The 16,876-nt window shown below is 36.5% G+C and overlaps 1 protein-coding gene across 4 annotated transcripts in view; it reads right to left on the bottom strand.

The window, feature by feature from the left end:
* The window catches only part of LOC104027594 (solute carrier family 12 member 7-like), a 71,715-nt gene that overhangs the window by 20,517 nt on the left and 34,322 nt on the right, over window positions 1-16,876 (bottom strand). For all 4 annotated transcript variants that reach the window (XM_075706549.1, XM_075706550.1, XM_075706547.1 and 1 more), the window contains 7 exons: window positions 12,882-13,049; window positions 11,409-11,507; window positions 10,662-10,719; window positions 7,962-8,136; window positions 4,641-4,759; window positions 3,327-3,425; window positions 1,004-1,123 (listed from right to left, as the gene is read on the bottom strand). In XM_075706549.1, the coding sequence (XP_075562664.1) occupies window positions 1,004-1,123; window positions 3,327-3,425; window positions 4,641-4,759; window positions 7,962-8,136; window positions 10,662-10,719; window positions 11,409-11,507; window positions 12,882-13,049 (838 nt within the window). The remainder of the gene's footprint in view (window positions 1-1,003; window positions 1,124-3,326; window positions 3,426-4,640; window positions 4,760-7,961; window positions 8,137-10,661; window positions 10,720-11,408; window positions 11,508-12,881; window positions 13,050-16,876) is intronic.

Genomic DNA, 16,876 nt, shown 5'->3' with positions numbered 1-16,876 from the left:
GTATGTACATACCTACATACACACACACAAGCAGAACTTCTCATCTGATCTGACATCCTGGCTAAAATAGGCAAATTAATTTCCTCATAATAAACCCAGTAAATGGAGCTGTTACAATCCAGGAAAGCATCTAATCTGGAAATGGAGTTATTAAAAGATGGAGAATCCACAAGGTGGAGCAGTTTATACCAGCTGATCCACATAACACTCATCAAAACTGGCCTCACTTCAATTTCTTGCTCCAAGACCTTACTATTTTTCTTGACTAGAATCTTTCAGCATTGGATTTCTTTCCTTAGAAAGGGAAAGTACACACATTACTGATCATAATCACTTCTGATGTTTGGATATGTTGTTTAGTTGGGGGGGGGTTGGCTGGTGGGTTTGTTTAGTGGGGTTTTTTTTTAATATGAACTCAGCATGCTCTTTAAGTCTCCTGCTTGCACAGCATTTTTAACAGGTGTGGCTCTGTATGTGTCCCTTGTCAAATGCATACAATACAAAGTATGTTGCAATTTAAAGATTATCTAAGTCTTCAGAAAATAGGTAATTTTCAGTGTGTGCTCTGGATTGTTCAGTATGATTCACTCTAAAAAGTGCTAAAGTCCACACAAAAGAGTGGAGTTTTTGGGCTTTAGCACAAGTTAATAAGGTATCAGTTCCGTAATAGTTGCTGCTTGATATTAAAAGGTGTTATGCATTAAAAGATACCTTGGTTCCTGAAGTACCAAAAGTTTTTACACCATAATCTCTGCTCAGATGAAAGTTTCCCAGCCTTATTGGTTCTTATTTTGATTAGTTCTGGCTGTCAAGAAATTTGGAACAGAGCTTCCAGAGAAACTAGAACCTGAAAACTTTCAACCCTTAACAGAGATGGGATCTTACCTTGTTTCAAGGAATAGTCTTGATTCTATTACTTCAGCTGTATCTATTTTATACAAAAGTGCTTTTTGCTGAATGTTAAAGATATTAAATATAGAATAAATAAGATATATGGGCTTACCCTCTATATTCTATGTATTTGTATATACATCCTGCGATTAGCATGGCAATCAAAGCATAGTACCAAGAGCAAATGAACATCAAGGCAAGACATAAACTCATCCCCAGGAATGAGAGAGTCCTAAAAGAAACCATTTTTTTCCATTTTTTTAAATAGGCATGCAAATGTTCTACAAAGTCAATTTCTTATTTAAGTTAACTTCCAGAAAGGCCTTTCTTTTGAAGACAAAGGCCATTTCATAACTACGATACAAATAAAAATAATTGTCCCAATTTTCATTTATTAAAAAAAAATTACATTCTGAAACTTTGTGTGACATAAATAATACAATTGAACTAGATATAACAATAGATTTACTATGTTTGTCAGTTCTGAAACCCTATCAGTACCTCCAAGTAAGGTCAGTTTCAAAACACATTGCTATCAGTTACTTAGTGTTGATTTGAACTTAAGCTAAAAAAAATTCTCCAACTCTACTAAACGACACTATGTTACTTCCAGCAAAATAGTTGACTAGTTTAAAATTCAACTTGACTCATCAATTACATTTTCCACTTCCATTGTGGCCTGTCTCTTAGGCAAGAACACAGGAGAGTAGAAGAGAATACAGAAAACAATCTTTTAAAGGCTATAAAGAAGGAATGACTGTGAGCTGAAAAAGTTACAGAAGCATTTCCAGATTAAAGTTTATATGCCTGGTTTGCCCACACTATTATTCAAGATAGATGTAAGTCAGCTCAGAACTGGACCGTTTTGTGAATACCTTTAGTCACATACAACACTCCAGATGTCTTTTCACCTGATTTCCAAATTAGAGCTAGCTTTCAGTGTCTTGACAAAGAGTGTCGGCAGACCCAACTTTTGTTTGGTACCTTTAGTTTGCTTCTTTAGTACCATACAAGTACTGAGTCCAAATGCATCCAGTTTTAAACCAAAGAAATGCTTTCTACCTGTTCTGAGGACATCAATCTAAATGTAGTTTGTCTGAAGGAACAACAGCTGATCTTTCATGCTTGACTTAGCCAACTTAAGACTACTTTCACTCGAAAAAAGAGTCCCATCCCAATTCTGGCCAAGCATTCTGACACCTGCTTTGGCTAGAAGGGATTACATAGACACACAGCAAGTCAGTTGGCTCACTGATCTCTCTGGGAAAAATATAAAAAAACAGCTACAAACTCTGCTGCTTCCATGTCGCAACCCTTTGCTTTTTCTTCCTCACCATGTTCCATCCTGTACCTCTTGCTACCCTTCGTCTTATCCACCTGCCTTTGCTTTTAAGCTACTTTGTACCTCCTACTATACTTCTTCCACAATCAGATTATTCAGGGGAGGTGGAACAAAAAAGAACCCCAAAAGACAGCAATCCCCCATTTTCCTTCTTGATGTTGCAAATAATACTAGGTGTTTGCAGTGATAGACTGGGAGACAGGCACTGATGTATTTGGAGGTTTAGGTGCCAAACTAGTAAGTGCCTACTGGGCACATTCAAAAAGATTTTTTTCAGGGCTAAACCAGTGACCTTTCATTTTCACTCAGTTCTTTAAAAGGAAAAATAATAAGCAACTCTTACATCCTCGAATCAGGCTGGCTTATCTCCTAAAGGCTCTAGTCTTCAAGGCATTTCTACACTAAAATTTCTCAATAGAATTACTGCTAAATATATGTATTTTTAACATTTGGTAAAAAAAAAAAATCAAAAAGTTTCCCAATCTTTGTCTGAAATGTTTGAACTCTTAAGCTATTTAAAAAAAAAACACCTAAACAAAAAACCACACCTACACTTTTTGTATAACTGACTTTTACTGACTTTGTCAAGTATCCACTTGCTTACTTCAGTTATCAAATGCAACGTCTAAAGCGTGACATATTTTAAAAATAGTGATCATATCGTTAAAGAGCCAACTGATGTATATTAAATGAGATTTTTTTTTTCTGTATGAGTTTTGGTTTTGTGTATTTTTTTGCATAACTAAAGTGAAAATCATATCAACCTTCCTGAACATTTTTACCAGTTCTCCTAATCTATACATATATATTATTTTTTTCATCTTCACCTCACATATTCAGAAGATCCCTTGGCTTATAAGCAATATTCAATCTCATCCTGTAGCCCCTTCCCAAACCCTCTACATTAGCCATGTTTTTGTGATCACAGCTATTACTAGCCCTATTCCAAACACATGAAAACAAATGTTGCTGTTATTCAATGCATGAATCATCTTATTTAAGTCAGAGAGGAGATTTTATTATTGCAAGAAAATCAACAATTTAGGGCTGCGTAATTAGTTTCAACTTTTCTGAAAGAAGGAATATCCCCTACCAATGGTAATACTTGAAACGAGGTCTCCAGTTGGGAGTCCGTAAAAGTGTCTGAACAGCACAAGCCAGATTTACAAACATATAGCACATAAGGAAAAACCTGTTAAAAAAAAAAAAGAGAAGCATTTTCCAATAGGAAATTAACTAGACAGATTTGCATTAAAAGGCTGAACACAATCCAAAAAAAGGGTAGGAACTCGTACACTGTGTTCACAGTGGCCAATAGAACACAAGACGTAGGTTAAATTAATACCTGTAGAATGTTAGGCCTCAAAAATGGTGTTAGCATAATACAGAGCCTCAGACAAAGATTTCAGAGAAAACATAACAAACAATTGACAATTACGGTGTACTAGTTTTGGCTGGGATAGATTTCATTTTCTTCATAGTAGCTCATACGGTGCTATGTTCTGGATTTGTAACCAAAACAGCGTTGATAACATAGCGATGTTTTAGCTGTTGCTGAGCAGTGCTTAACACAGCATCAAGGCCTTCTCTGTTATTCTTACTGCCCCACCAGCAAATAGTCTTGGGGAGGGGACACAGCTGGCACAGCTGACCACAACTGATAAAAGGAATATTGAGTACTGTATGACAATCATGCTCAGCAGTAAGAGCTCAGGGAAAAGAGGAAGAAGAGGGGACGTTTGAACTTAATGGTGTTTGTTTTCCCAAGTAACAGTTATACATGGTGAAGCCCTGCTTTCCTGGAAATAGCTAAACATCTGCCTACAGATAGTGAATGAAGTCCTTATTTTTCCTTGCTTGTGCATGGAGCTTCTGCCTTACCTATTAAACTGTCTTTATCTCAACCCATGAGTTTTCTCACTTTTGCCCTTCTGATTCTCTCCCCCTCCCTTCACCACTGGGGGGGAATGAGCGAGCACATAAATGCGTGGGGCTGAGCTGCCTACTGGGGTCAACCCGTAACACATGGGATAACTTCCAAGACAAAGTCAGTAAAATAAAGTTCAGTTCATATCCTAAAACAGTAAATTGTTTTGTCTGTCTCTATTAGATGCACTTGAGCTAAAATAGCAGGATTTTTTCTTTTAAGATCCAGGTTTTTAAAAGTTGAACATATTTTTACTAGCATTCAAGGACTCTGTCATGGAAAAAGTTTTTTGTGCCTAGAAATTAGTTCCAGCCAAAACATTTCGTTGTTTCATATTATCTCCAGGATCAGATAGGAATATAACTTGTTAGAAGACAAAGTCTAGCATGTATTATTTCAAAAGGAAAAATCATTACCTAATTAATTTAAAAATAAAATACTATTTAACTTAAGAAAACAAAACACCACATTCATACTTACATTGAAAGAATTGGTGCTACACTGTCCAATGAGGCTATCAAAATTCCTATTTCACAAATACCAGCAGTGAGGAGCAGAGCCCAGGTTGGTTCTCCATTTGCTTTTCCATGACCAAATACCTAGCTCAATTCAAGTAAACAGTAAGATTAGGAAAAGCTGTTCATTATACAGTCATGAAATATGGTGCAGATCACAAACTAACTCTAACTGGAACCAAAACCAGCCATTAGTTACAAAGGAAAATGAAGCATCTATACTACAAAAAGCCACAAACAAAATTGCAGTAATTGTTGAAATAATTTTAAGTAACTTAAAATCCACGTGCATCAGAGATTTATGCTTGGTCTATAAAAAGCTAATATAGTTGAGGGTAGTATTTTTTGTAACATACAAAATAAGCATGAACTCAGTACTTATGCACATAAATATTGATCTTTAAAGAGGACTTAGGTAAGCCTATGATCCTGCACAGAGCCCTACCAAAAATCATTTTGCATGTGGTAATTTCCTTTGGGGAGAATTCTATCCAGCTGTACTAGTGATAGATGGTAAAATGCCTCACCTTAAATTCCAGCTGTATTTATTCTCCTCCATACAATTATAAAGACTGAACCCTCACTCCCATTTTCTATAATGGCTGCCTTTCCAAATGTCTAGGTTCTTCACCTCACTCACTCTCCATAGTGTCTTCCTCCCTTAGCTTCCTGTCATCCATCAATCTTCCTTTCCTTATATTAAACAGCCATTTTTTTCTGCTGATGTTTCAAGTCTCTTGGACTTTTCTTAAATATGTCATAAACTTGCCCCATGAATGCTCCTTGCATTCATTTCCTTGATTGTCCATGCAGCAGCTCTGTCACTCCAAAACTGCAAGCACTTTTCTAGTCTCAAATCCCTCTTCAAACATCCTGCTTCTTCTACATTCCCTTTCCCTCACTTCCCAAACCATGTAAATTTTTTCCTTCCGATTCTTCACTCCTCTCAAATCCAACCCTGATAAGACAGAATCATACAGTCACCTTCTCACCAAGTAGAAAATTCTTACTTCAGACAAAAGTGAAATATTTCATTTGTCTCTCTCAATACAACCCGTCATTTACCATTTACTGCATTACAACCCCTTTCCACTCACAAGTCAAACTCCATCATTATTCTGTATCTCCACACCAGCATACTTAGTGTATTTACTTCCAGTTACAGATATAAACCTTGCAAGTCAGGGAACATGCCACTGCTCTCAACTGTGAAATAAAGCAGCAGCATGTTTGATATTCTTGCACATCCTCACCATCTTTCTCCACCCCTCGTAGAAAAGATGCTCCTAAACCAAGGGAAAGGTGATATAACTTTCTCAATGAACAAGTTGCCAGTACTGTAGAATCAGAGACACAGCAGTTTCATTTCCTGCTAGCAGTAGCACTGCTGGCCAACATTCAGGCAACAGAGGGGCTGCAGAAGCAGCAGCTGCCATCTTTTTAACTTCTTTACTTCTTGATTCATTAACCCTTCTGGCTCCTGCTCCCAGTAGCAATACTAACATACATTTCCAGTGACCATTCTCCCCTTCAGCCCAAGAGAAGAGAAGGACCTAAGAGAAAATATCAAGGATATAGCCCTACCAAGACGAGGCACTAGCAGACAGACCAGGGAAGCAGCAGCAGTGGGATGGAACCAAATGATTAAAGACTGAGAAAAAAGTTGGCAACAACACTATGATCTGTCTTTTAAAAAAAATGCCAACAACAAAAACTCACAACACACAAAAGACAACCCAGCCCCCCAAAGCCACTAGCTCTTCCATTTTGCTTTGCTTCTCAGCTTTTCCAACCATCTCCTCCAAACTATTCCCTGCAAGCTCCTTCCCCCTCTTCGCACAAGTCCTTTCCTCTCTTATTTTCCCATTCCCATGTATCTGCATGTCTCCCCCCTCCTCAGATTTTTTCCCCCCAGCCCCACTCAAATTCTCCAGCTAACTCACCATTCGTAATAGTCCTAGGTATATCCTAGCTGAGGAATTTTCTCCTCAAGTCACACACCAGCGTACTGACTCATTGTAGGTTTTCCCCAAACTCAGAAACCAAATCAAGCCGCTGCTACTCTATACCTAGCCCTCATTGAAGATAGATTATGGATATCTCTGAATAGAGTCTTAAGTTATTCACCAAGTGTAATAGCCCATTTTTAACATAACATACTACACCAACCTCAGATGTGGGACAGTGACCTAGAGCACACTTCTGATCAAGACTCCAGAGGTAAGCATGGGTAAATTTGGGAATACTCAAACACAAGTTTGGTCACGTAACTTAGGTATCAAAATAGTGATATAAACCTCCCAAAGAGATATATAAAAAGACAAGTGCTCCAAATCATCCTCAGGACTCTCTACATACAGAACAGCCTATTCTCCTAAATTCAGCCCTAGCTACCTTCAGTGTCTGTGCTATCTGCAGTTTCTTTCTGTGTGCTAAATTTGACAACTGTCCCTTAACTCTGTTCCCAAAATATTCATCATTACTCAGACACAATCCTGTTTTCTATACTTGAACCTGTTCCTGGTAGGTTATCATTGTGCTGAGCAACTGTTGACTATTCTTGGCAATTTAAGGTAAGCTTTCAAACTCCAAACTTCACCACAGAAGTCACAGCTTCGCTCTCTAGACATTGTAATCTTCTAGAAGTTTATTTTTAACTCAAGTCTAGTTGTCTAGTTTCTGTAGATGCAGCCCAGCAATTGTGTTAAATATCTTCCAGCAAGAGTTCTCTTTTCTTCTGCTTGCCAACTCCCTCACTCGCTTCTTTTGAGAAAAATCTGATTTATTTATTTTTAAAACATGCACAAGGATATTGGAACAATCTTAGTGTTCAGAGTCATGGGATAGAATTCTACTGTTACATCTTTGTTGACTTCATTTAGCTTACAAAAATGAATAAAAATTAGAATTGTATCTCTAGGATACGAGAAGTATCACTCAGTTCCATAAGGAGATTAAGTCAACTCTGTTCACAAATACAATTTGTAAACAAGAAGTTCAGCTGTTAGTTTCTTCTTAGTTCATTTACATCCATTTATAGAAGATATATTCCTAGTTTTGAACCACTAACTTTTGTGTGTAAGAACAGAAATAATTGAATTGCCTTGCACAGAAATATCCAAGTTGAAACTTTGTCTTACAATAGCTTGATCTATTATTGTACACAATTAGAACTGAGCTCCAAATCTTTTCCTCACAGTTCTACAGGAATAGCAGAAATAATGCCTCATTTTTTTGTCAAAATACAAGCCATATTTGAAGTACTGTAAAGAAAAAAAAATCTCACTTGAATAAATGGTACAATGCCATCTCTTGCAATGGCCTGCAACAGACGGGGTGCACCAGTGAGACTCTGGAGACCAGCACCACATGTTGAAAAGAATGAACCAATCACAATAACCCATGGAGAAGGCCAGGCCAGTGTACCAACCACTAGATTTCCATTAACTGCTTCTCCAAACCTTTGGGGGGGCGGGGGGAGGGCAGGGAGAGGGAAAGAAAAAAAAAAAATCAGTAAGCATTAAGATAACTTCTACTATAGCTTCAAAACCCACATTTCAATGTTTTTGGACAACAGCACTTTTCAACAATAAACAGCATGTCACAGTATTCACTATAGGATTTCCCAGCCAACCAATTTCTCCTTATTCTGCTGTTTTAAAGAAAACATATTATAATTGATTCATTGTAAGTGCTGCCTCTAAGCAGACATACAGCAATTATCAGGTATTGTGGCAAACTTTACAGAATTAAAAGCAATAGCAAAAGTATTTACATACGCATCCTTTAGATCCTTGTGACTGCTAGGAACTAGATTGCAGAAATATGTTCTACAAGTAATACAGATATACCCTGGGGCATAAGCAGGAGATTCTCAAAACAAAGTATTAGCCTTTCCTTTTAATAGTGTGACACTGACATATGGACAAGTAAATACAGAAACTACTAGACAGAACTATCTCAAGTTATCCACATGCCTTCTGACTGTTGTGCTACCTGATGCAATTTTTAAATGACTATGGCAAACAACCAGGTGCAAATCAGGAAGATGTGCTTTCATTACAAGTCTTGAGTGTCCCATCCAATGTACTTTTTTTTTTTTTTAAGATAATTAACTTTATGTTCATTTATGGACATCTATGACATTTATGGACAACTATGAAAAGGTTGTTTTCCCCCCTCCCCCAAACAGATGTGTTTGTTTTAAAAGCCAGTAAAATTGTAGTTCATCTTAGTTTTGTTAGTGAGCAGCCAAAATAAATTTTAAGACTACCTACACTGGATAGCATAATTTTTTTTTTGTTTTTTTCAAAATAAACAAACATCAGAGAAAAGAAAAGGCTACAGACTAAGAAAAATTAAATGCTTTATCTCTTTTCAGATCTTCTCTTAAACAAGGTCAAGAAACATAGTAATCAGATTAATATAATAAGCCAGTGTTCAAAGTCTCGCAGATGCCCAAGCTTGGATGCATGGCTACATACTATTTTCAGCAGATGGAAAAAAGGGAAAACACACCCTTTAAAAATATAGGAGAAAAAACATATTATGCCTCTATGGCAACATTTACACAGTTGCACATTCAATCTTAATTCAAATTCTAATGCTTGTGTTTTAATTAAACATGGGGTAGGAACAACTGAAATGAAAGACAAACACTAAAAAACATACAACCTACTTTTTCCCTATGGCAGATATGACAATCCATAATGAAAAAGAAAAAAAAAAACCCCAAAAACCCCAAAATCAAAAACCAGTCTTCAGACCAAGATCCATACATTTTACTATTATTCTGGATTTCAGCCAAACAAGAACTGGAAGCAGTGTAAATGAAAGAACATGGATTCAATGCTCTTGCTACAATGCATCCCCCTATAGTGACAGATCACCTGCACTCAACACCTTGCAAAATTCTGCCCTCCCCCCCAGTAAATTTCAAAATACATTACTTTCAAAAATGTGATTTTATAGATATTGGCTCTCATTAATTTATAATTCAGAATTTACTATTTCTTAAACACCAGCTTGATTTGGTTTGTATATTTACTTTGAAGAAAAAGAAATTGGAGATTTTCACTGAGGCAGCAATACCATTTTAAAGTAAAAGTGATCCCCTGCTGCTTCTTGAATTAGCTTTGATTAGAATCCAGCTTTTAACTTACGGTTTTCCTTCTAGACTAAAAGACTGTTTTGAAATAAGTTGTCTGAGACATGTCTAATGGCATCATTTCCATCACCTTCCAAACAATATTCCAATGCCACTGCTTCATCACAAAAAACAAACTGTGGCTCTAGTAGAGCACAGAACCAGACACCAGCAAGGAAACAAAAAATGTGAAACCTGCCAACAGATTCATCTTAGTCAACTCAGCTTCTAAGGGAGAACTTTATCAAAATTTGGAGATTCTGTTCATGCTTATCTCCATTACATTTATTCTCTTCATGCTTCATGTTGGGCCCCAAATATCCTCAGGCAATTACATGGGTGAAAACTGACACATCTTCTGATCTACAACTGATATTTTAAAATAAAAAATAGCCATACATCCAGTGGAAATTATAGGCCTGATGGTGCATTGCAGTCTCTCATGAACTCTCCTTGCCATGTAACTGTCAAAAATCTTTTTCTTTGTTCCTCAGGAGCATATTACTTCTCCAAAAGTAATACCACTCCCCTTACCCCCACCCACCAGCTCCACAAATACTATGATTTTCTTTCTCAAGAACATTTTATTAGGAACAGTTCCACTTCAAACATTTATCTTAGATTCTGCTTCTGCTTCTTGAAGGGATACAGCCTGATAGCCTGACCAGTTTTTGCAGCCATCTCAGTTTAACAGATAAGACTTTCCCACCAGTTTCAACATAAGCAAAAGAAAAATATATATCACACAGATATTTCCCAGAAGAGCCATTAATGAGTCCTATTAACATAACCCATGATCATACATACTCCCTGTAAAATTAGAAGTTGAATACGACTTACTTATCTCTTAATATCACACCTTCTATACATGCACCAAACAACACTATACACGAGAGATCTATTACTGAGACTGAAGGAAGATTACAAGATAAATAATCATATACATGGAGAAAGAAAAAAACCTTTTTTCACCTAGGGATGAAATGAAAGCGTCCATAATAATGAAGTGGGGTTTTTTTGTTGTTATTTTGTTTGTTCTGGTTATTTCGTGGTTGGTTTTGGTTTTTTTTTTAATTCTTCCCTGCTACAACTTTTTAGTTTATGTTCTCTACAAGTGCATTTGATGCACAGTTGATTTGTGAAGTATTGGAAGTAGCCAGTTCATACATCATGCAACAGAATAGGTATTGTCTCGCACAAAAAAGCATTTGTGTCTTCTAGGTATTGAAGACACAATACCGGTAGTTTGCTTTAAAATTTTCACTGGGTACTGAGTATAACAGCAAAGCAATCTGCCAACTGAAGCATGATGCTAAAAATTTAACTAAAAACATCAATTATGTATCGGGATTTGAAGCACTAGTAGAATATGTATTTTAAAATATTTATATACACAAAGAAAATTTGAGCTATTTTTAATAATATTTATAAATCATATTTATATTTTAGACAAATAGAAAATATTTCTATTCAGTTCAGATTTCATTCATTTTATACTCAGGCAACTCTAATGAGTTTTCAGTGAAAAAAAATATACTGTTATACCTACAAAACGCACACTAGAAAAAGTCACAGCATAAAGGATACAAATAAAAGACGTAGTTGAAATAGCCAAAATTGTTCCTGTAGGAATAGATTTCTGAGCATCCTTAAGATCTCCAGATCTGTTTGAACCTGCCATAATACCTTAAAAAGAGATGAAATTTATATGTCATAAGAACAATTAATACTAACTCCATGTAAATAACTAATAGGAACATTTAACTTTAAGCCTGATTTAACACATCAATTCCAATGGAGCAGGCTACAGAAAGGTATTATAATCCTGCACAAATCCTCAATTTATACCTTAATTTTATTCAGAAATTTGTGTTACCACCCACTGTTGACTGAACAAATTCCAGACATCTCAGGAAAGAGATTCTTCGAATATAACTTCAGAATCAATTTTAAAATGGGGAAATATAGAGGAGTATCAAAATGTTGGGAATTGATGTTATAAACTAATGTGGATTTAGCAATTTTACCCAGTGTGACCAGATGCACTAACTTTCTACTAAACAGACCATACATAATAAGACATGCAAGCAAATCAATAAACTAAATAATAAAAATATAGGAACAAAAGAAAGGAGCAGGCAGGAAGAACAGGAAGAATGGTTATGAAATCACATGTACATATCCCTGTTTGAATCTAAGAGAACAAAAATATTTTCTAGCACATGCTGTGACACAAGGGAAAAATCATACAATAACCGACTAATTTGTCATCTTTCCTACAATTGTCCTGACCACTGTTGAAGGCAAAAACTTTGAAGCTAATGTCAAGACATTCCAGTGCAAAAAGCATTGTCAAACGACATGCAATGAAACCCTAACACAGGTTCAGATACAATGAAATGTTGATAAAGAGCCTGAAGTAGAGAAATGGGAACAGTGGGGGACAAGAATATGAAGGGATGCCTCCGCCTGGTATTCTACTAGCAAACACTGCTGCAACTTTGTGTCAGAGTTCTGTTTTGTTACTTGATATTACAATTGCTTGAACTGGGATTTTTGAAGAAGAATGTCTCTAGTTGTTTCAGTCAAATGTGACCTGAGGAAAATGATATACAGCTAATCTAACCTTTAAGCTTTACCAAAAGTTCTCTACTAGTTACAGTTGAAATAAAATATTGGACATTTAAACAAATCCCAGGCAGTTCACAACTTGAAAACATCTTAATACTCAACTGTTCTCTCATGCATTTGAAGATTAAAATATTATAAAGGTATGCATCTTATTTTGAATAAGCATTTAGAAACACAAGGAGCTTTTTTTTTCTTTCTAGACATAGAAAATAGCACTTAAACTGATTCCTTGTTTGAGTCCTATAACCCCCTAGAATAACCAGCCACCAGCTGGTTATCTCTCTAGCACCAGAAAGTTTTAGGTACCTAAAACTTGGACACACAGACCAGCAATATCATGTGTCATCAATAAACATTCACACACACACAAAATAATCTTTTTTCAGCTATAAGTACACATCCTCACTCAAGAAAAATAGTTGTATCTACCCGTCACAGATGGGAAATAAATCCCTACAAGCATTGTGAAGTAGGTCATAATGTCTGTAAAAACGTAAGGCAATCCACTCATTTTTGTCTCTTCTGATCCAGCAACTGATGGCTGATCTTTTTTCTCAACTATTGATCCTTTTTCTGAATAGGTACTCCACAGATTATCTACAAGGGGGGAAAAAAACCAAGAGCCAGTGTCATCTCTCTGTTTCAGGATATTAAGTAGTGAGAATGCAATAATCTTATGAATCAGATGGCTTTTCTTACACAAAAATCATGACATTTCCCAACATTTCCTTATAAAGGCAAGAATGCAGCAGCAATACAAACAATACCAATTGTAACTGGTGGACATTCCCACTGTATGTCAGCAGAAATGTGGTAGCATATGGGGTGCGTCATACAAGATTTTCTCACCATTAAAGAAAGATTTAGTTACAGAATTAAATTCTAATATATTCATAGAATGTCCACTTACCTTGCACAAACATATGGATGTATTATGAGGATGTACTGCAAAAAATAAGGAAACTATATCTCCAGGTTCAGGCAATCTTAGCATATATTCATATTTCTTGTTCTTACATATTGAGGAGCAGGTCAAAAAAGAAATGCTACTTAGCAGTAACTTCAGTTCTTTGAGACCTGCTGTACAGAATAACCCTGGACAACAGTTCAGGACTTAGCTGTTCACAGTGAAGGTATTCCACACTGTGACAAAAGCAGAATAACCAGACTCCAGAAGAGAACTGATAAGTAAAAAAACCCAAAGCAAGCAAAAACCAGCAGAATGTGGCTCAAATTCCTCAACAAACTAAGGATGCTTGTTCAATGAAGATTAACAGGTCAAAGAACCAGTAGCTTTTGAGAGCTTACATCTGTGGAAACACTGTCCCTTGACAAGATGGTGAGAACATCCAACACCAATTCTTATTTTAAAATGAGACCACTTGTCCTATTACATATGAGGAAACAAAGTAGATGCTCTCCCTCCCTGTCAAAGAGCCAAAGGATTTTATACCACAGAAATAAGCAATTCCCATGACTGCCAGGATGACAGATCCGATAGCCAATTTTCAGCTATCCAGTACAACTTAAGGGAATTCAGTATAGTATTCTAAGCATTCACAACAGCAAAAGGTTACCTTGAGCACAATAGGAGATTGACTCTGAATCTCCATAAGTGGCCAAAAATAGTACTCCTATCCAGATTTGTAACAGAAATCTTATTGGTAGGCATATATCTAAGCATGCATAAGAAACAAGAGACAGCAGAACAAAGATTAAAAGGAAAGTAAGTATTAATGGCTACAGAATGCTATATGTGTTAGTTCATTCAAATGAAGAGGAATAAACTAATCTAGAGATAAGACTGAAGCCACAAAAAGAAGAGTTAAGGAAACAAGATAATTGTAAATTTCAGGAATTTTAGCAAAGATTTGAGGAGTGACACAAAACAAGACAAGATCTCCAAATTAGATCTACTCCCTAGGGAGCATAAAAAAAAAAGTCGTCCCCCCCCCAAAAAAGTCCAGTTTGTCATTGCCAATCAAAAGCACTAAATACTTAATAAGGACTCAACAGCCTGTGTCTTATTCTGCATGACACAGAAGCAACAATGGCCTGAGCACTCCAATGCATACAACTAACTATGGAAGTGGGCATGTCAGCATGAGTGGGTAAAATCAGCTTAGAGATTTTGTAAAACAGTAATCACTTTCCCCTTTCATAAGATGTCACACAGAGCTTTGTTACACTAATTTCCTATGCTCATTTTCCCAGAAGTGATATTCCAAGCGGACTTGAAAGTTAGGGTGAGGAAAAAGGGTCACTTTTCAGAAGAGTCCAGGCATTTGTGGAGAGGTAGGTTTCCCTTCTAGGACCACTCAGGGGTTGCTGAGGCTCCTCTAGCAACATTTAGGGACACATAAACGAGACCTGGTATAATGTATCTAACCCAACAACATGCTACCATGAAGCAGAACAATGCTGGTAAAAGTTATTTCCAGAATTATTTCATTATTGTTAGGGCCACATTCACAGGCACGTTTGGTCAACTATTTGTAGAATGAATGATTTTTCTTATGACAACATTCATGGAAGGTGTATAAGAGATGCATACTTACTGTATACAAATGCCCAGTAAATGGTGTGAGGACTTCGCACATGCTTCCTGAGACACCCAGGCATGATATCTGACTATTCCCAGCCACAGCTCGAGAAACAGAGTCTGCAGCTGCAGTCTTCACACAAACCAGAACATACCCCATCAGTGGAGGAAAATCCTCCTTGAGAAATCCTTGCCCATCAAGTTCAAGCTTAGATTAGGTATCAGAATGTGTGCTCACACTCAGCAAGCAGGACATGTGACCCACTTAATTCAGCCCTAGAATTACATGACACTAGGATAGAGAAATGCACTTTTATACAGCAGCGCTAGTTCGAAGAAATGTTAATCAGTGAACAGAACCAGAGCACATTTTTCCAAAAGTAGAGAAATTAGTACTCAGCCTGAAACCTCCAAGAACAGTGAAAGATTAGCACCTGAGGTAGCTAACTATGAGTTTACCTGAAGTTGTATTGCTACCCAACGACAGAAACATGACAAATGTAAAGCCAACTTTTTAAGAGAGTTTCAGAGAGATCAGGAAACTAAAGGCTCACAAGTAGCATCTGCACACAAACAGCTGATAGCAACAATAGCAATGGACAGAAGCAGTAAACACATAGGTGTTATCTTTGAGTTCTGACAAAACCAGCATCTATTCACAGTTTTTTCTTGAGTTTTGAGGAACTGGAGAAGTCTCAGCATAGCTTTTGTAAAAGAAAGTTGTTGGAAGTATTCGTGTTCCTTGAGCGAAAACATAAATGAAGGCGATACACATTCAGTCCACTGAGTTTCCCACATTTTTGAAAGATTCCTCACCCAAGGAATCTATAGTAGCCATGGGATAAGAGGAAAACTCCCCACATGGATAAAAAATGGTTCAAACATAGAAAACAACAGGTAAGAATAAATGTAAATACAGTTGTGAAATGCAGGACAGCCACCAGTAAGCTTCTACAAGGATCAGCAGCAGGATGTAACCAGTGCTTTCCAGTACGCTCAAACACTACTGGAAAAAGGAGCTAGTAACAAGATGAGAAAGCTTACTGGTAATAATCAGCTATTCAAAGCTGTAGAAGCAAAACCAACTGCAAAGAACTACAGAAAAAACATATCAGATTCAGTAAGCGAACAGAATACAATTGATGAAATTCACTATAGGTAAGCATCAACCAAACACCAGAAGGTGTATCCCTCACACTGAGCTTCAGTGGACTTTCAGTGGTTGTTAGAGATCTTAGCATTACGTGACAGTAGAATAGTGAAATGCACTTTTATACAGTTGTGCTAGTTCAAAGAAATGTTTATCAGTGAACAGAACCAAAGCACATTTTTCCAAAAGAAAAGTTAGTACACAGCCTGAAACCTCCAAAAGCAAAACAGCAGTTTAAAGCTTGCACTGTAGCAAAAAATTAGAACACATAGTTGTCTTCTGAGTTGGGACAGAAAACGTAAACATATTCAGGAAAAAACTGTAGATATGCGTGTGGTAAATTATAAAATGCATAGAACAAACCCTAAAGTCACATTTCTTGTAACAAACATTTCAGTTAAAAAGAATTTCATTTTTCATTGAGGAAACTGAGTCTGTCTTTTTTTAAAACATACAATTTAGATTCAGAGAAGCCTATGCTTCATTTAGTATCTTTTTATGTATTTGTACACTTTATATTTGATATTTTAAACTGAATTACTATGGCAGTAGTGCTTGCCTAGTGTCCCTATGTAGAGTTGCATATTTATACAAATCAAACCTTATTTTAAGGAGAAGCATCAGAACATCCATTTCATTCCCAGAAACATTCTTTGTTTGTATACAATACAATCCACTACATGTTCAAAATGAATCTTATGACTCAGTGCAATTGGATTCCTAAGATGCAAC

This window comes from Pelecanus crispus, chromosome 2 (assembly GCF_030463565.1).
Source record: "Pelecanus crispus isolate bPelCri1 chromosome 2, bPelCri1.pri, whole genome shotgun sequence".
NCBI classification, from domain to species: Eukaryota; Metazoa; Chordata; class Aves; order Pelecaniformes; family Pelecanidae; genus Pelecanus; species Pelecanus crispus.
The sequence above is the reverse complement of the archived record's forward strand: the minus strand, read 5'-3'. Positions and strand labels throughout refer to the sequence as shown.